This window comes from Carassius gibelio, chromosome A3 (genome assembly GCF_023724105.1).
Source record: "Carassius gibelio isolate Cgi1373 ecotype wild population from Czech Republic chromosome A3, carGib1.2-hapl.c, whole genome shotgun sequence".
NCBI classification, from domain to species: Eukaryota; Metazoa; Chordata; class Actinopteri; order Cypriniformes; family Cyprinidae; genus Carassius; species Carassius gibelio.
This window is the reverse complement of record NC_068373.1, coordinates 30,503,844-30,523,352: the sequence shown is the minus strand read 5'-3', so window position 1 is coordinate 30,523,352 and position 19,509 is coordinate 30,503,844. Positions and strand designations below refer to the sequence as shown.

At 40.5% G+C, this 19,509-nt stretch overlaps 1 protein-coding gene across 2 annotated transcripts in view; it reads right to left on the bottom strand.

Moving 5' to 3' along the window:
• LOC127942379 (alpha-2-macroglobulin-P) overlaps positions 1 to 17,979 on the bottom strand; it is a 57,482-nt gene extending 39,503 nt beyond the window's left edge. Inside the window, exons 1-34 of one of the 2 annotated variants that reach the window (XM_052538094.1) lie at positions 17,805 to 17,978; positions 17,453 to 17,636; positions 17,234 to 17,390; positions 17,067 to 17,119; positions 16,957 to 16,977; positions 16,670 to 16,835; positions 16,503 to 16,587; positions 16,323 to 16,437; positions 16,104 to 16,224; positions 15,907 to 16,016; positions 15,672 to 15,842; positions 14,838 to 15,062; positions 14,547 to 14,756; positions 14,321 to 14,470; positions 13,469 to 13,594; positions 13,295 to 13,388; positions 12,743 to 12,857; positions 12,310 to 12,535; positions 11,784 to 11,907; positions 11,594 to 11,715; positions 11,449 to 11,500; positions 10,830 to 10,913; positions 10,556 to 10,732; positions 10,391 to 10,466; positions 10,155 to 10,311; positions 10,006 to 10,080; positions 9,676 to 9,838; positions 9,423 to 9,607; positions 9,119 to 9,337; positions 8,916 to 9,037; positions 8,593 to 8,674; positions 8,425 to 8,508; positions 8,240 to 8,345; positions 8,057 to 8,155 (exon numbers count right to left, since the gene is read on the bottom strand). In XM_052538094.1, coding sequence (XP_052394054.1) covers positions 8,115 to 8,155; positions 8,240 to 8,345; positions 8,425 to 8,508; positions 8,593 to 8,674; positions 8,916 to 9,037; positions 9,119 to 9,337; positions 9,423 to 9,607; positions 9,676 to 9,838; positions 10,006 to 10,080; positions 10,155 to 10,311; positions 10,391 to 10,466; positions 10,556 to 10,732; positions 10,830 to 10,913; positions 11,449 to 11,500; positions 11,594 to 11,715; positions 11,784 to 11,907; positions 12,310 to 12,535; positions 12,743 to 12,857; positions 13,295 to 13,388; positions 13,469 to 13,594; positions 14,321 to 14,470; positions 14,547 to 14,756; positions 14,838 to 15,062; positions 15,672 to 15,842; positions 15,907 to 16,016; positions 16,104 to 16,224; positions 16,323 to 16,437; positions 16,503 to 16,587; positions 16,670 to 16,835; positions 16,957 to 16,977; positions 17,067 to 17,119; positions 17,234 to 17,390; positions 17,453 to 17,636; positions 17,805 to 17,881 — 4,275 coding nt within the window. In that variant the 5' untranslated portion in view covers positions 17,882 to 17,978 and the 3' untranslated portion in view covers positions 8,057 to 8,114. Of the gene's footprint in view, positions 1 to 8,056; positions 8,156 to 8,239; positions 8,346 to 8,424; positions 8,509 to 8,592; positions 8,675 to 8,915; positions 9,038 to 9,118; positions 9,338 to 9,422; positions 9,608 to 9,675; positions 9,839 to 10,005; positions 10,081 to 10,154; positions 10,312 to 10,390; positions 10,467 to 10,555; positions 10,733 to 10,829; positions 10,914 to 11,448; positions 11,501 to 11,593; positions 11,716 to 11,783; positions 11,908 to 12,309; positions 12,536 to 12,742; positions 12,858 to 13,294; positions 13,389 to 13,468; positions 13,595 to 14,320; positions 14,471 to 14,546; positions 14,757 to 14,837; positions 15,063 to 15,671; positions 15,843 to 15,906; positions 16,017 to 16,103; positions 16,225 to 16,322; positions 16,438 to 16,502; positions 16,588 to 16,669; positions 16,836 to 16,956; positions 16,978 to 17,066; positions 17,120 to 17,233; positions 17,391 to 17,452; positions 17,637 to 17,804 lie in introns of those variants that run through there. The other variant, XM_052538095.1, reaches the window with a different exon arrangement.
• Between the last annotated feature and the right edge of the window lie 1,530 nt (positions 17,980 to 19,509).

Below are 19,509 nucleotides of genomic sequence, written 5' to 3'. Positions count from 1 at the left end.
CAGTTCAGCATGAAACAACAAACAAAAAGTATGAATCCTCTTGATGTTTCTGGCACATAGATTAATAAGCTTCTGCTGCCCATACAATAACCCCACCACCACCATGGGCCACTCGTTGACATCAGCAAACCGCTCACCCACACTGTCTGCCATCTGCCATGTCCAGTGAAAAGCGGGATTCATCCGTGAAGAGAACACCTCTCCAAAAAAAGCATTTGCCCCCTCAAGTCGGTAACGACGACGCACTGCAGTCAGGTCAGCTGAGCTTCCCTGAGATGGTTTCTGTCAGTTTGTGCAGAAGTTATTTGGTTCTGCAAACCAATTGTTGCAGAAATTGTCTGGATGGCTGGTCTCAGATGATCTTGGAGGTGAAGATGCTGGATTTGGAGGTCCTGGGCTGGTGTAGTAACACATGGTCTGCTTTTGTGAGGCCACTGCAAGTGAACGTCACTTGTGTGTGTGTAAAGAGCTCTAACACTAACTTGTATACAGTTTTGTTTCTAATGCTTCTCTCTCTCTCGCACACACACTGTCCTATGTTCGGGTCCCATCATATATTTAATTCTCATGATATATTTTAAGTACTAATGTAAAAATTTTTAATTATTTCCACAGATGTATCGATGACCACCAGTGATGCAGTGGACAACTGTGAGGGTGATCAGATCCACATGCCCCCTATCTTGCTGAAAGTAACCAGAAGTTAACTGCTGTAATAGTTATTTTTACGAACCTTTACAGTGTCACCTGACATTACCTGCTGTGAAAAGTTTTTATTTATTTATCTTAGTTTGATTTTTTTTATCTTTAATCTCCGATTTGAAGGAATAAGTCATGTCAAGTTTGCAAGTTAATTCCATCTTGGTTTATTACATATGGAAATTAAATGTTGAAATTTTTCAAACACAAAACACAGTCTGTCTCTTGTTTAAAACAACTGATTTAAAACAACTTATTTAATATAGTTACAGTCTTCACTCACACCCTCTACATCCCACCCCAATTACCTAATATCCTATCCTTAACCCTAATTATTCTCATCCCTGCTTCTTTACAAAGCTGCAAGTATCTTGTGGAGAGCAGCAGGTCGCCTGCCTGAAACTCATCTGACACGAGGAAGAATATACTTAAAATAAAAGGTTTTTAGTCTAGCTACAGTCTTGGCACAGAATTGCTCATTGTATGGCACATGTAACTTGTAACACTTACCTTACTTCACTGTACAATTAAGATATTATACAAAATACTTAAGTCTGATGATGTTCAGCAGCTGTGTATGTCACAAACACATTAATATACTTTTAAAAACATTTATAACTTAGTGTATGTTAACAACACAAACAACTAACCAGCACCCACGCTGAGAGGCTTGGACTGCTCGACTGGCTGGTTGCACGTTCATTTTTAAAAACCCTGACTGTGTAACAGTACACGACCCACTTTCTCACTATGTAAATTCTGGTAGGCCTCTGTACTTTTATAATTTTTCCTTGCTGCTCCATCAACTCCTTCTGACAGGATGAAGTAGTTAAATATATAACGTTAGGTTACCTCTGGCCTCTTCTTCAAATCATTTAATGTTACCCCTGTTAACAGCGACGATGGATGGGACAATTTGAGACCATTTGATCGTCGTAAAAAGTTTTCATCGTGCTTTCAATTTATAACATTTACGGTATTAAAGTTCTTTGTCATTTCGTCACAGTTATAGCTAGCTATAAACAATCGTACAACTACTGAACTAGTTACCTGATGTGCCGTATCAGTTTAGCGGGAGTCGGATCACAAAATGCGGAAATGCGAAGTATTAAAAGTGGGTGGGGCGTAATAAGGTGAATAGCAACAATATAGTAGAATATACTGGATATACTGATCCAAGATGGCGCCATTGTGGGTGGCTTGCCGTCTGTCGCTCAGTGCAGCACTGAGTTTGTCTGTTTTAACCCGTTTTATGCTATGTCTAATGCATTGTGCTTCATCAGTCTTAACCTATGATCGATATTCTCTTTTAAATCTCTTTTATCAGCGGTTATCAGACCGATGTGTGTACTTCTAACATGTTTGGTTGGTAAAAATAATTGTTGTAAATTCAAATCAGTGAGTATTCCGTGTCTAGAAAGGATGCATTCTTGAGTCTATAAGGTAACAATAATATAATTTTGTTTGAAAAGGGTTTGGCTAAAAGAAAAATTTGGTTTCGTCAATATTAGGTATAGGGTTAGGGTAGGGTTAGGGTTAGGGCTTATACTATATTGACTGGGTTAAATAGAAGTACATTACTAAAAAGAGACTAAAATACAGACTAAATGTCATCAGTTTTCATGGACTAAAATAAAGACGAGCATGACTAGACGACTATAGCTGTGTCCCAAAGTTGAGTGTATGCACTTTGAAGGCCATGGACTTCGAAGACTGGTCTCCGAAGTGCACGAAGGGCCCTCCGAAGTGCGTGGATGCTCCGCCTTCGCAGGATTTCCTAATTCCTCCACCAGGTGTTTCCAATTAGCGCTCTGTCACATAGCAACGGTGCGAGCGAGAGGTGGAGCCAGAGCGGTTTTTGTTTTTATGTTTTACGTCAAAGTGGAGAAGCCTCCAACATAACCAAGACCGAGGCCAAGTTACACTGATTTGCTGTCGGATTACAGCTTTAAATGCAGGTACTGGTTTGTAACGTACTTGAATAATTTAACGTTAATGATACATATGAAAAACTACAAAATACACGAACACACATCAGTTAAAATGCTTACTGATATCTTACAAAGGTGCGATTTTATGTAATTTATTGTCTTGACCATGGTGATCATATGTAGACATGTTTGCAACTTGTTTTTATTAAGCAGTTAAGCATGAAAATAAAACTGAAAAAAAGCGCATAGTATGAACAGTGCTCTGTTTGATTTTAATATTCAGACAATAAATGTTGTTACTTTAATCAGACGTGGACTGTAAGGAAGTACTTTAAGTTAAGTTTACTCAAATAAACAAATATAAAGTACTGTGTTTTATTTTTCTCATAGACAGCAGCACTACAAAAATATGGTATTTTACAACATAATGCATTGTTGTAGAATAAACTACCCAACAGTCTATTAGTAGGCAACTTTAAATTGAATACATTGAAACTTTTTTGGAAATTAAACATTATTTTTCAGAACAATACTGTACATACCTTTACTTTTACTATGTAGTAAGTAGTATACAAGATAATACTTCTACTTAAAGGTTAGTTCAGCGAAAAATGACAGGATCTGTGATCCTTTGCTCACCCCGTTGTTCCAGATTTGTAATTTTCCTTTTTGGGTTAACTGTCCCTTCAGCTAAGGTTTTAAACATGACTAGTAGATTTTAGCCAATATGGTATTGGTAGTTATTAAAAGTAGTTTACTTAAGTATCTCAATATTTCTTCTACTAATTACATTGTCATGGAGCTAAACAATTTATCTTTTCCTTCTTTCCCTAAATCAGACTGTACCCCTGTACTGCAGGATGAAGCTGAATGTGGCAGTGCTGGACAGGTGTTTAATGGTCTTGGCCCTGAGAGTGCTGCTGGATCTTCTGAGAACAGAATGCCAACAGTGATGGTTGCCACAGTCCAGACCCTGGTGTTTCTCTTCTGTCCGCCAGTGGTACATCATAAAGATGGTCTCCAGAGTGTTTGACATGTGCCTCATTCCACTGTCACTGCATTGTCCTCCAAGTCTCTGCTTCACCAAGAGATTCACCTCCTGAAGACCTCAGAACACATGGAAGCAGTTCTGGGCTTAAATTGATGTTGTTTTTCTGATTTTAAACCTAAACTATGCTGTAATTGGTTGTAAAAAGTACTTTCAATTATAGAGCATTTTGTTTTAATGTGTAAAAAAAATATTTACAGGATGAAAAAATAAAATAATGTTTTGAGAAAAAAATGTATAAGCTGCATTAAACAAATGAACAACGTTCATAAGTACTTCTTTTATTTACACGTGAATATGCAAAAAAAAAAAATATATATATATATATATATATATATATATATATATATATATATATATATATATATACAAAATGTACTTATTTACAAACAAATTACACACAAAAAAATAATAATGTATACAACTTGCACCACAAAAATAAACTACAGAAATTAGGTTGTTTCATTGACAATATGATATTTAAAAAAGATACTGAAAAACTGTAATGTACCCATTTTTCCCCACTGTTTTCTCTTGATTAATCAAGAATATTTTTAAGCATTCTCTCAAGAGAGAGCTCTCTCTCTCTCTCATTCTCTCTCATTCATTCATTATCTCTCTCTCTCTCACTCTCTCACACATTCTCTCTCTATCTCTCTCTCTCTCTCTAGTTTGATGTCCTCCCTGAGCAGCTCCACTCGCTCCCTCACCTGTCCCAGGACACTTACCAAATAAACCATGCCTGTTAACAACGACAGCACAATGAATTTCAGCAATAAATTGTCTATTAACTTTGTATTAAGTCTTTCCCCAGCAGGCTCACTTTCTCCAGAATAGTACTAAAATGAGAAAATGGAAACACAAAAAAAAACAAAGAGATCTTAACATTAGAAAATATGACAAAGCAGGACATGCATACAAAATACTGAAGTGCTAACATTTGTAGACATCTTTTGCATGACAGCACTTCAAAAACACAACAAAGGGAAAGACAATTGCCTTATACTATATATAATCTTGACTTGACTGTCTTATTGTTTGTGGGCTTTATGTAAAAAAAAAAAAAACACTGCCTTGTTATTTGAATATAAACACCATCATCGTATGCACGCAAGTGATTCTGGGATATGGCAGTGTACGAAGTGTCTATCACATGTACACTTCGTTTTCATGGGAACTGAAGGGCGCATTTGAAATTCGTCAGCCTTCGTCGCGCCACGGTGATGCATTCGCACTTCAAATGCGCCCTTCCAAGTGCCCATTCTGACTTTGGGACAGCTTACGTCGTGACGCTGTGACGCAATCACACTCCACATCCGCACTTCGGAGTCCACGCACTTCACTTTGGGACACCCTTCGTCACGCTGCTGTGACGCATTCGCACTTCAAATGCGCACTTCGGAGTCCACGCACTTCACTTTGGGACACAGCCTATGAGTCACTGCATCACAATCACTTTGCCACACCTGCACCTCATTCATCAGCCACTTTCCTTGCCACACCTGCACCTCATTTATAGACACATATAATCACTCTCACTCACTCTGAAGTCTTGTTTAGCCTGTCTGACATTTCTGAGCGGTTTTCCCCTGTGTTTGTTATTATGTGTGTGGAATTGGACTGTGTATTCGACTCTGATTTCTCTGCTGCATGCCCTGATATCCGCTTGTTTCTGGTTTTGATTCTGGTTATCCATGACACACCTGACATTATTCCTGATTTCTGCCTGTCTGACCATTCTTGAAATAAATACTGCATTTGGATCCGAACGCCTCTGACTCTCTTCATAACCAGACTAAAACTGAAATTAAAACAGGCTGCCAAAAACAACACCATTCATTATGCTCCACCTCCCTTACTGATGTTGAAACCTGACTGTCTACACCGTTAGCCATGCTCCCTACAAGATAGAAGGCTTTTGCGTGGAGGTGGAGGTGTCTGTACGGGCCATCTTCATTTGCTATCTGATGCAAAACAGTCTATGGATTCTTCTGAACACCCACCTTGGCTTAGGATTTTTGTTTTTTTAGTTCACCATTTACTATGGGATGAGGTGGAGGTTTGACCTCCATATAAAAAGACATGTTTTCCTGCTGTCCCATTGCTTCAAATTAATATAATAGTTTTGAACTGTAGTTGTTTGCACTGGAAGTGTACAAGCCTCTTTTGGTTGCACAGATTTATTGATTATTGAGATTTTAATGTTCATGTTTGTTGTGCAGTTGATTTTTTAGCAATGGAATTTATTAACCTTTTAGATGCTTTTGATTTAACTCTTCAGGTCACTGTACTCATTCATCAGCATGGCCATACACTTGATTTAGTGTTAACATGGTTTCTCTCTGTGTGACCTAGAGGTGTGTAAAAATGGTTTTCTGATTATAAGACTTTGTTTAATGTTGATTGTCGAACCGATTTCTTCTGCTTGCTGGTCTCTGTTCATTATCCCTACTACAAAATAGAAGTTTGTCCACTGCTTGAAACACAGGGCATGCATCCCACCGTTTTTGCAAATTTTAGGCCCATTTCAAATTTGTCATTCATTACAAAAATTCTGGAGAAAACAGTTCTTGAAAAATAGCAAACTTCTCTAGCTGACAATATGATCTTTGAGGTATTTCAGTCTGGTTTCCGAAAATATCACTCTACTGAGCATGCAGATATTATGGGCTGTCATTCCATTGTAATGCTGACTATACACAAGTTTATCTGCCCATAAAATGGAATTCGGATGGACTGATCTGACTTAAATCGGAAGCTATTGTTTTTTGCCCTTGCCTCGGTACTGGGCTCTAGTTTTTTTCATCTGCGCTCTTTTTCCAAAATTAAATCTTTCCTATCTAATGATTCTCTCGAATTTGCTATTCATGCCTTTACAACATCCAGGCTAGATTATTGCAACTCTCTTTATTATGGGATTTCCAAGAATCAAATCTCTAGATTACAAATTGTTCAGAATGCAGGAGCACGTCTTTGGAAGGATGCAAAAAATTTGATCATGTGACAACTCTTTTGAGATCCCTTCACTGGTTACCTGTCCAATATAGAATCGACTAAAAAAATTTACTATTAGTCTACAAATCCTTAAATAATCTTGCACCATCATATTTATCATATTTACTCCACCCATATACTTCAAAGAGAGAACTGAGATCAGGAAAAAATCCCTCCTTAATATTCCTAGAACCCGCTTGAAAAAAAGGGGGAAATAGAGTTTTTGAAGTGGTGGGCCCTACCTTATGGAATATTCTTCCTATTCATCTTAAAATGGCTTCCACTTTATCGGAGTTTAAAACCGCGCTAACAACATATTTGTTTGGAGTAGCTTTTAATGTGTGATATACTTGAACTTATCTTTTAATGCATTTTAATTGATTGTTGATAGTGACGTTGTTGGTTAGTATGTATTTTGTCGTGATTACTGTAAAGCACTTTGGTCAGCTAAAAACCAGAAGTAAATGTGCTCTAGAAATAAACTTGACTGGATGCCCTCTTGGCCTGTTTGACAGATGTAAAGGCATTGTCACTAAACTTCAAGAATGTAATTGATGAAAAAACCCACTCTCTTGGTGGGTTGTCATGTGTTAAGATGTAAAACATTTAAGTGTGGTACTTCATGAATGCCTGATGTTTTTAAATTGTAGGTCCTAAAGTGAAAACTTTACTTTTACAAAACTTGTGCCTTTATTGCCTCTAGAGTAGATAACTGCAACTCACTGTATGCTGGGATTAGTCAAACATCTTAATCTAGTACTAGTTCAAAATGTGGCAACTAGACTTTTGACAGGGATTCATGTGCATTAGAGTGGACTTAATTTTACTACTGGTCTATTAAGTCACTAAATGGTATGGCTCCCTCGTATACATTGGATTTATTATGCACTATGCAACTAGACTTCTTCAGTCCTCCAAAGACTCTGGTTTATCCCCAAGACAACACTGAGTGGATCACACTTGTTTCAAATTGCACGAAGACTCTGGAATCATCTGCCAATTTTTATTAGAATGGCTTCATCTGTGGCCAGTTTTAAATCCTAAATTAGAAACCTAGCTGATAAGTAAGGCCTTTAAATCTGGTTGAAGAACTTAATCTTTGTATATATTGCTGCATTTTAAGGCCCCCCCCCCCCCCATTGCAGTATTTGTAGAGCACATTGGTCAACACTGGTTGTAAATAGTGCTATAGAAATAAAACTGCCATAGTATTTTGATTTCATATGTTGACCAGCAAGAGAGTCCAAAGTAAAAGCCATTGCAAGAAAAAAAAAAAAAAAAGCCACCATGCAAGAAACTCATATCACAGGGTTAAAAAGGAACCCATTAACTGAGTTTAAGATGTCCAGCTTTAGACATGGCATCTGTTCAACAAAGAGGCAAGTTATTTTAAAGGAGTTTTATTTTGTTCATGCATCCTGTAGCCAGAAATGAAGCAGAAATCATGGACAGGGAGGCATATATGTGGTCTCAAACCCATCACCTGTAAGTGAAAGGAACAAGAAGTCAGCTTGACACGTGTGCAACCGGGAATTAAGCCTAAAAGCACAAGTCACTGAATGCATACTTGGCTGATAGTAGTCATAAACCTCAACGACCGCCGGCTTGAGATCCTGCACTGCAGGACCCGGTTTCAGTTGTAGCCTGTAGGTCATGGGGACACCCTTAGGAACCTGCAAGACAGAAGGGATGGAGAAGCACATAAGCAGATATGAAGGAGTAGATAGAGAAGCTACCCTGTGCACACCTCACCCCTTTCAGATACACCAGCACATGGTCATCTCCAGCATCAACCCGCTGCACTAGTGGAGCAAATGAATCTGGTGGAGATCCAAGCTGAGAAGGAAAAATGGTTTAATATCTGAAGTGGCTTCAAGCACCTTGGGACTTTAAATACGAGTCCTCTTAAAACATACGAACCAGTGATGCATCTGCTGTGAAACCTGACAGGAGTTTAATATCCACAATAACCATGTTCGTAGTTGGTTTTGCACCATTGTACCTAAATGAAGAGGTTTCAAAGTTAAAATAAGTAATTGGGTGCATCTACCAAGATGGCTTAATGTTGCTCAGGGGTGGCATTTAACCCAACACACGTCGTATGCCTGGATATTGAGGCCAGAGTTGGGAGAGAACTACATTTAGACTGGCTTTCATGTGACCATTACAGCGTAAGCACAGAGAAGTCTTGACTCAGCTGTGTAAAGAGTTAAGGGTCAAACAGGACACAAAGTGGTTCTTACGTCACAGTGATGTTCAGCAGGAGATCAGCTCCACGCACTTTGCAGTCTCTTGCCACCTTCACTTCAACACCAAGTGTACTGGAAACTTTAATGGGTGTCGGGATGTTGTAGAAACACGCAACCTGGTGTAGTACATAACCCACACATGACAAGAACTGGGACAAGCATAGGAGGTAGAAGTCAAGCAGATGAAGTTTACGAACCTGCACAGACACGCATGTGGAGCCCCTCGCTTGAACACGATATCTGCCAGGAACGTTCTTCAGCCGCTTCTCCTGATACAGCAGCCTGTTGTTCCGATTCACATCAAAGTTATACACCTCTCCTGCCATAGAGGACTTTAAAGTAACAGTGCTGGAGCCCTCCAGGCTGAACACTTTAGCGGCAAACAGAGACAGAGCATGAAGAGCCACCACAGTGTCCTAAAAATAAACCAGAGGTTTAAAAAAAAAATTAAAAAAAAAACCTCAGACATCATTTGTTCTCCTGTTTGGTGTGCGGTCTCACCTGGGTGGAGGAAAAGCCTCCATAAGGATTCTGCTGGGGCACAAGCCAGTTGACAATGCGGTTAGCATAGCTCAGATCAGTGGTCGTGAGAGGCTGTACAGAGAGAACCGCTAGCAGCACATACGAGCTGATCTCCACCGCCAGAGTGTCACCAGATGACGTCTGAGACCAGTGGAGCTTGTTGCCTTAGGACGAGAGAGGACAGAAAGTTGATGCCAAAGAACCTGAACATCAAGAGACTAGTGAATCTCACCTTCAGAAATGGCAATGTTCTTCAAGGCAGTTAAAAGCAGAGCGCGAGTGCTGGTTTCCCCAGCCAGACTGAAGGTGTAGGCGAGCAGAGCAGTCGTGTAAGTGTTTCCCAGCTTCCCAACGACAGGCCTCAAGCAAGACAGAGCATTGGTGATGACCGGATCCTGAAAGCAAAGCAGAAAGTGTCACTACACCAGTGGTTCCAAACAAAGTTCCTGGAGGCCATTTAAGACAGGGAAAACATGCAATGTTGAGGGGTCTCCAGGAATGACTGGACTACACAACTGGAAGGTCAAGGAGCTTGTATAAACAACTGGTAGACATGTTTTACCGTGACAAGGACGCCCATTTCAAGGAGTGATGCAACAACGTAGCCTGTCATGGTCACAGTATCACCAACACCACCCTAAAAACGGAGCAGCATGACGCTTTGTCAGACAGACTTCAGATCAGTTACACCACATTTAAAGAAACATGCACCTTCATGTCAATGTGGTACAGGGTTCCCTCTTGCATGAAACAGCCATCTGAACCCTGCTTGCTGATCAACCAATCCTGTGCGCTCTGGAGGACACTGGGATCAATGAAGATGAAACGCCTTGCTAGGCCAAAAGACCTCATGACGAAGGTGGTCAACCTGGCCATGAAAAAAAAAAAAAAAAGCCACATTAAAAGTCCCAATTCAATGCACAATAAAAGAACGGCATGAAACATACCATGTATTGGAAGCATCGTAGCCAAATGTGCTGTATGAACCATCACTGTGCCTGTAGTTTAGCTGTCCTTGGTATCCTGTTCAAGTAAAAAAAAAAAAAAAAACCTTGGTCAGGATTCACATTACACCAAATGAACTCTGAGGTGTAGGATTCGGTCATCTGTACCGCTCTGAAGGTAACCAGTGGCAGTCTGTCGGATGGTTGGGGTGAGCTGCGCAGTGCCTTCCAGGTACTGCAGGATGTAGATATTGGGAGCAAGAGTTATCATATTTTGTTCTCCACAGCCAGATGGCATCTGTAGCAAGCCATCAAGATTATTTAGCGCACGACCCATTATGTCCCCTAAGAGGAAGAAAAACAAAATCAAAAACCCTTAGAAACCAAAAGTTAATTTGCTGAACATCTCCGGGTCCACTTCCCCCTTAATGAAGTGCCTTACCAAGGACTGAAACTGAGCATTTGGCAGATCCCTGGATCACATTTCTTGGAAACATCAGAGACACATCTTCTGAAAGGACGCTCCCTGTGGACCAAAACAGAACAGAGACAGCACTGTGTTCAGTGACAAGTGTAAAAGTGCTTCATAAATAAGGAAGGAACAGATCAGCACAGAGAGCTAGGCTACACCAGTTTTACACACACTGTCTGCAGACCACATGCAGCCCGTGTGGGTTACGTATACAGTGCAGAAGCCAGACTCGTGCTTTCACATAGGACTCATTTGTAGTCTGCTATGGATCCACGGTTGTTTAGGTCCTCACAGTACTTTAACAATCACAGCCTTTGAGTTTAAACTCAAACGTCGCATGTATGCATTTGACTTCTAGGATTGTATACCAAGTTGCAAAACACTTAAAGCATACAGCCTACATCTTGCGCTAAAGCCAAACGTTTTTACCATGCACTGATAGACCACAACCATGTACAGTGGGAACGCTAGTCCATTAACACTGGTGTACTCAAACCCAAAACACTACATAGCAGACAGGGTGTGAAAAACCAGGCACTACAGTTTACAAGGAGAAAATCACTTCAAAAGTCACTGAGTGCAAACAAACCCTTTGGACAAAATAACCAACTCTGGGTGAAGATCCTTTCAACTCCTTCAGGCTAAAAAAATAAAATAAAAAAACAGAAGTGCACCACATCAGTAAAACTGCATGAGCTCCATGATCAAACACCAGAAAGCTGGTTAACACTTACCAGAACAAGTAGACTTTCAGTAACAATGTCAATGCGTCCTCTTGTTGGCACGGTCACAACTTCAGTGCCACATCGAACCTGGGATTGATCAGCCCGAGCACTGACAGTCACATTTACAGATCCTATAATACAGAGGGGAAGTGAGCAATAACTCACTCAATTTACAAGAGACAAACCATGAAAAACAGACCAAGGACCGATGCGGAGAGAATCCATTTAAAGGTCTTTCTCCCATTGGCACAGAGACAGGAGGAATACGGATCATTAAAAGGTCGAAGACTGAAGTCCGAAGAAACAGCTGGAGTCACTTTAACCTGCCAAAGAATTATATTAGTGCACACAGAGTAAAGACAAGATTCTTTGAGAGTGTGATTTTGACAAGCTTCGTTTTCTGGGATATAATTTTTTGCACTAGGAACTTGGCTGGTTTAGGCCCATCAGGGAGAACGGTCAACTGAAGTTTTCCACATTTAGTTGTGGGCAGTTCGTAAACAGTGACCGAAATTAAGACTTGAAGTCATTCTTGCACATGATACTGCTTTGATGGAACACAACTCATGGAAAGGGGCTCTGTATTTCAAATGGCTTATTCTATCAGCATTAAAATAGGCTACATCTTACTGTGAAAGCTCGGACCATTGAGCCGCTATCAGCTTGCACATCTCTAAAACAATTAGAACACCCAAGACACCCGTTACACTAATATGAATCCAGACCATGATGCACTTGGACAGGTAGTTGAAGACTGTGGCCTTCAGCTCAAAAGACTCTCCACGGATAATGGAGTAAGGCAGGGAGAGCTCCAGGAAAAAGGGCTGGAAGACCGTCAGCTGAACAGGAGGAGCCAAGCCAAAGCCTTTGGAGGACACACAGAATGCCTCAGTCTCCCATGTGGTGATTGTGTCAGGAACCGTCATATTAACTCTCGTGGATCCAGTGTTTCTGAAAAGCACACCAGAAGATATAAATGAGGGGGCAGGAGAGGCAAACAAGTTTAGCCCAAGTGGCTTTAGGTCAGTGAGCTCAACCGCAGTTCCTGGGAGGACCACAGCCCAGCAGAGTTCAACACACCATACACCCAACCCCCCAAAAAACCTTTTTCCACATGAAAATGCAAAGACCCTAAAGTGCTATAGATTCTTCACTTACCCCACTTGAGCAAGCTGCCAGATCCAGGTTTCTGGGAAGTAAGTCCTGACAGTCACGTCAATAGAGGAGCGGTCATCACCTCCAGCAAACTCGTTTTCAGGCGCCTTTAAAAACACTGAGAGAAACAAAAGAACAGCCACACTTTATACCAGAACTGCAACAGCCAATTGATTTGTTTAAGCCTATAAATAAGTGGGCAAGTCAGGACTGTGTGCCAGGCTAGCCTATAGTAAAAAAAAAAAAAAGTTTTAAGTGCCACAGTACAACATGTACATTTTGGGTCGGGGGTTACCCGGTGTACAACATCTGGCACTTTAGTACCAGCTTGGCTAAAGTTCTAAACAAGCCATACAGTTACCAGAATGTGATGTGTAAACCCTGATTTGCCAGAGAATGCCCATCCCAGAATTTTATTTCTGAAAGTCTGGAAGAACACTATTCAGGCAGTGGTTGTGCCACTTCACCCAGTAAAAACCTTTACCAAAAAAAAAAAAAAAGTGTGTGGGTGGGGGGAGGGTGGGATGTCTAGATCAAGAACCTAAAAAGACTTACTGCCACGGAAGTTGCGATAGTAGTTCAGGCCTCTGTAGGTCAAGCAGTTAGGTTCTTGGACAGCCAGATTTGTTGCAACCTTCATCCCCACACTCTGTCAAAGCAAAGCATAAAGATGAATTTGAAGAATGGATCAGTATTCAGCGACTAAAATGACTGCAAACTACTTCCAACCTGGAAAGCTTCGTAAGCTTGGTCTGTAGGAACAGCTCGACGGGGTCGAACATTCAGGCACTCCTGTTCATCCTCAACAGGAAACGGATAATAGGATTGAGCTCGTACTGGGAGCAGGTTGAACACCTAAAAACATGGAAGGGGAGGGAAGTGTTAGGTCAAAACACACCTCACTGAGCAGTTTAAGAGGAAAGCCAGGTGGACACATAGCAAGCTACCAAGTGTTAAACTCTTTAGTTTTAAGTAATAAATTTAGGCATTTGGATGAGATCAGTTACCAAGCAGAATGAAATACAACCATGGCACATTGGTGAAACACCAGTCAAATAAGCTCTCAGGAATCTCAGTTTCTTTTTCCTCACTCTTCAAACTGGGAACACAACTTAAAGCAAACGTACCATTTTTCATCTTTAATTTAAACCATATTTCCACTTTGAAATTCCACTTCTGCAATATGCAGTTTTTTTTTTTTTTTAAACAAAGTTCAACCTTAGGTTGGGATTCTAAAGAATCCATGAATTATCAAAATCAAAGTCTGAACCGGGTACTCGCATCTATATTCCAAAAATGGGTGTTGGCACTTAATGGATTACTGAGAAACAGATGTTTTTCCTAATAGGCATTTCAGCAATGGATGCGAATCCAGGTAAGTTTAACCAGCAATTGCATCAGAAGTCAGTGAATCACCTGGGACTGTCAAACAATAATTTGACACGTTTTATGCAAAGTAATGTATGACAAGCCACAGTAGCTTTGGTCCGTCCAATTGATCCATCTGCAGAACTCAAATTCTGAGACTAAACCAGGATGTCAAGTCAAGTCTGACAAGACTAATGAAATGCACATGGATACCGCTTCAGCATTCAAACGTCTTCCTGGCTCCATGATCCGAACACTCTGATCAACAGCACTGAGGCCACACAGGGATCCTGCTTGAGCAGACACGGTCAAAACATTTCCCTCACCAGGAACAGCTGTAGGGGGAGAAAACTGCAGAGACACCTGGAACAAGAACAAGCTCAAGCTGAAGGACATGCTGCCACAACCCACAAAGTCGAGGTGCTAGATGTCCACACACCTGGTTTTGGAAACACATTTCAGTGTCAAAAGCTGCACTAGCAGCAACCACATTCTCACTGGGCAGAACACAGAAGGCCAGAATCTGCACTACTGGAGCCATATCGACACTGACAGACAGCTGGAACGACACTGTGCCACTTGGTGCATTCAGAGCCCTCACTTGAACCGTCTGAAATCCATGCAGGACGATCACTCCTTTGGACAAGACCTGACAAGAGACAGACTGGGGCATAAGAGGTGCCAAAGAGAGAACCAACAAGTGCAGTCATCAAAACCAGCATCCACTCACCATATAGACGATGTCGGCACTGTAGTCACCAGTCTCTCCAACAAAAGAATACTTGATTGTCACTGGATACTTGGCACCACATTTCAGCGGCTGTTCAAGCGTCCCTATAGTCAGTTGACTAAACGTTGGGTTTTCAGTAGCAGCTTGGAAAAGCGGCACATTCTTCCTTTCGGTACTGAAGTAGGGCGATTTAAAACCATAAAAAACCGGTGAAGTAGCACTTGCCTGAAAGAACAGAAAAAAAAACCATTTAGCTTCATGCAAGATAAATCTTAATTGATAAGTGGGATCAGAGGTGGAGATTACAAATTCTACTCCAGTACTATTATTAAAGTGAACTTACTACATATAGTATCACACTTCATGTACTCAGTAAAAATGAGTTGGTTAAACTTTAACAGTGGGGAGGCAAAAACGGGATAGGCTAAAAGGTGTCAAACTCCAAAACCGGAGGGTAACAGCCCTGCACAGTTTAGATGTAACTAATTAAACAATTTAATAGGCCTGGGATAGACCTACAAAATCTGAAAATCTTTGATATACGAGACATTTTACATGAGACCTCAAGACCACCAGAATGTGGAAGTCACTTAAGACTCTGCAATTGAACGGAATCATTCAGATATTGAGTCATTGAGGAATGCCACACATTCATTGCTCAAGAGATGCAAATTTCAAATTACTTGTCAAAAATGGAACGAACAGGCAATATGTGGGTCTAAAAATATGTATCTTAACTCATGCTGCATGAGAGAAGACAAAAACCCTTATAGTAGCACAAGTAGATGCAATTCATCACCTTCCACCTCAGAATAGGATTAAGGCAAATCGTACCACCAGAGTAAGACCAGCTTTAGGGAAGTCAGCTGTGTTGAGGGAGAAAGAAGCCACTCCATTCAGGTTCGTAGTCAGATTCAGCAACAGTTTGTTAGGCCATTGGCTACCATCCAGGAGATAGACGGCCTTCCTTGCTATTGGAGTCCCGTTGAAATAAGATGCAGAGATCTGTTGAGATAGAAAGGTTAGGAAGGGGAACCAATGAGGATGTCTTAGATGTAGCTTTACTTGCCTTTCCATTGATCACTGATCCATAGTTAAAGAAACCTGGGAGGTCCAAAAATGAGACCTTGCCAACTTCAAACGTAGTGAACACGGTTGTGGATTTTGACATCATTACACCTGGGAGGAAACATTGCGAATAAAGACGTACCAAACAAGTCACTGGTTTAAAAAAAAAAAAAAAAAAAATTCCAGCTAGCTGCTCACCTGTTCCCGCTTCAGTGACATTCACATTAACATTGAAGGAATTTTGCAGGTTCTCTTCAAATTTGGTGGTGAAAAACTCTGACGTACTGATAGTAAGGGAAGCACAACCGGTGTTGTTCATCTGGTAGCAAAACAAAGGTGGTCAGACTTGGGTGTGGACAGGTTTAAAAGAAAAAAAAAAAAAAAAAGCTAATCCTGCTCTTTAAAGTGGTCTCCTACCATTGCGGTTTTGTTAAGACACACACGAGACACACCAGGTACCACAGAAAACGGGAACGGCTCACGACACACTTCCACCAACGCTTGACCAGGTACAGGTTGCCCATACGTGTATCTGTGAGTAAAGGGTTAAGGAACAAGATCACCCAAAAAGTCAAGAATATAAGAGCTCACACTTACTTGGCACAAGCCTCAACTTTCAGTCCAACATCTCCCACACTGTACATCTGTGGTGTGGTCAAGGTGACGTCAAACTTGGGTAAAACTAAACCAGAAACCAAGGCTTTAAATTAGGACCCCAGTCAGTCATCAAGACTACCCACTGCACATCATGTGTGGTAACTTACCATACTTTTTCACCTCAAAATCCTGAGAAATCATACGGTCACCAATAAAAGCCCTCAGAGCATACATCCCAACCGGAGCCTCAGGGTTTAACTGGTGAGAAAGCTGCAATATCCACCCAGTTGAGGAAACATTTGTCCACTGACCGATCCGGTTCTTGTTATTGTCCTATTTGGAGGGAAAAAGCTTGGAATGATGAAAGCCCAAGAAACAGTAAAACCACAAAGAACATGTAGAGGTGAACCAGTGTTGCATCTATCCAAAGACTTGATCCAGAACAAGTTCTCACCTCCACCACCACTAGACTGTACTGTAAAGACAAAACATAACATTAGGCAACTTATTTAAAAAAAAAAAAAAGAAAAAATCCTGGAAGACCAGAAGCAGCTCAGGCTTTACCATTTGATTAAGAGGAACAAATTTAGCATCCATGGTCAGAACCCTGAAGTTCACTGTAGAAGAGAAACAGCTCACTTGGATTACATAATGCACTTGAAGGTGTACGAAGTCCATTACACAAGTTCTGATCACTTCTAATATTAATACAAGGGTCATTTGTAGCTCACCCATTTGTCCTGGGTTGTAGATGGGTTTGTCGGTTTGGATGAAGGTCAGAGGCAGGTAACTTCTGAACAGGACTTTCCTCTCTTCAGTCATTTTGAAGAACCTCCCTTGAAGAACCACCCTCACTTTCTGCATTAATTCTCCATCTACTTGAGGAGCCTGTAGAGAAACACTTTAATACAGGAAAGAAAAAACACTGCATATGCCACACTGAGACAGACCTTGAAACTAAAACAACGGTGAAATGCATCTGAAGAACTCAGCTGCGCAAGCGGTGTTGTCTGGTTCTGGTCATCAACCAGAAAGATGGTCATTGCAAGACTCTCATTGGGTTTCAGAAGACTTGCACACAATTTGGCATTAGAGCCAGACTCGATCACTGCAGAAAACATCACCAAGAAGGATCTGTGGAAACAAACACGTTCAATAAAAGGTCAGAAGTCCGATCAGCACACATCCAATATAAATGTATAAGAGAAGTAGGCTCCATACTAGAGACTTAAAACAAACTTTGAGAAATCACATTAAAACATAAAGACATCTTATTTTTCATTTCAAACCCCATTTACTCACGGTCCTGATCTCTGTCCATCAACAGCAAAGAGAAAAAGGACTAAAATGAGCCCTTTCCAAACACAAAACTGATTCATAACTGTGGATAAGGATGGTAATCCAAGACTAGATTCAAATCAAGTGCCTCTTTCAGAAACCCTGCAGTACTTCTACTGCTCTAGTTACTCTCAATCAGCTGGACTGATGACATTTATATTTAAACGCTTTTAATTGGAGGAATTCATTGAGCTCGTTAATGTCAATAATTAACCTCCAGCTAGTGATGGGAGAAAGGAACTTTTTCAAAGCTTCGACTCAACTTCACCAATTGCTGCGCAAAATGATTCACTGTTTCAAAGTGCTCGAAACCCCACACTCTAGTGACGCCTGCTAGTCAAAACTGTGTAAATGCTACAAAAACAAAACATGCAAAAAAAAAATTATAATTAGAATATAATCAAAAAGTTTTATTTATTTCACTAATTCCATTAAAAAAGTGAACATTGTATATTATATAAATTCATTACACACGGGCTGATATATTTCAAATGTTTATTTCTTTTAACTTTGATGATTATAACTGACAATTAAGGAAAATCCCAAATTCAGTATCTCAGAAAATTTGAATATAACACACTAAAAAACGCTGGGTTGAGACCGCTGCGTTGGACTTTGGGTTGTTTTAATCCAAGTTTGGGTTGAAAATGAGTCTCGATTTTAACCCAGCGGCGCAGTGTTGGGAACGCGGATGTGAAGGAGAGCACGTACGTATGTCTCCGGTGCAAGCAGCCGCCATTTTCTCAGCATGAAAGAAGCGAGAAGCGAGTGAGAGACTATGGTAAGTAAAGATTCAAAATGTAAAGTTATCGTTGTTTGTTTACCCGGTTGTATTAAAGGCGGAAAGTTTTATGAAAGGCAGAAACAAAGGAGCTTAACTTTTTATTTGTAAAAAACATGGACGCGGTTTTCGCCTCAGACACGGAGGACTTAACGGCCTCATTTAACGTTACTGAACGGAAGAGCTACTTTTAATATAACGTTCGTGAATGTCTTTTGTCATATTTACATAAGATTTTACATTATCTGCACTTTTTCAGGTGTTAATAGACGGATATGGTTTTCGCGGTTAAACTGAATGTATGTTAGTCTCCTAAATCAAACGGCATTGTGTAGTAAAGTCTAGCATAATTATTTTGAGGGTGTTGAAGTGGTAATTGTTAAAAGTATTTTGCATGTAATATTTCAGACTTATCGAGCTTGTGTCTTCATTGTCCCCACAACGAGAGTTAAAGAGACAGAATCTGTTTGTGTGAGAGATAGCAAACATGTATGTTCAAAATAAAATACTGGTCTTCCTGACTAGCAATGGAGGACACAAATTAAGAGAATATTAATGTCTAATGGTTAGAGAGTCGGACTTGCAATCGAAGGGTTGTGAGTTCGAGTCTCGGGCCGGCAGGAATTGTGGGTGGGTGGAGTGCATGTACAGTGCCCAACTGCTCCACGTGCGCTGCATAAATGCTCTGGGTGTGTGTGTGTGTGTGTGTGTGTGTGCATTTTGAATGGGTTAAAAGCAGAGCACGAATTCCGAGTATGGGTCACCATACTTGGCTGAATGTCACTTTCAATTCACTTTTAATATATTTATTGTTTTCCAAAAATGAGCAAAGTTTGTATGGGTATGGAATAACATGTGGATAGTAAATTATGAGCATTTTTATTATTT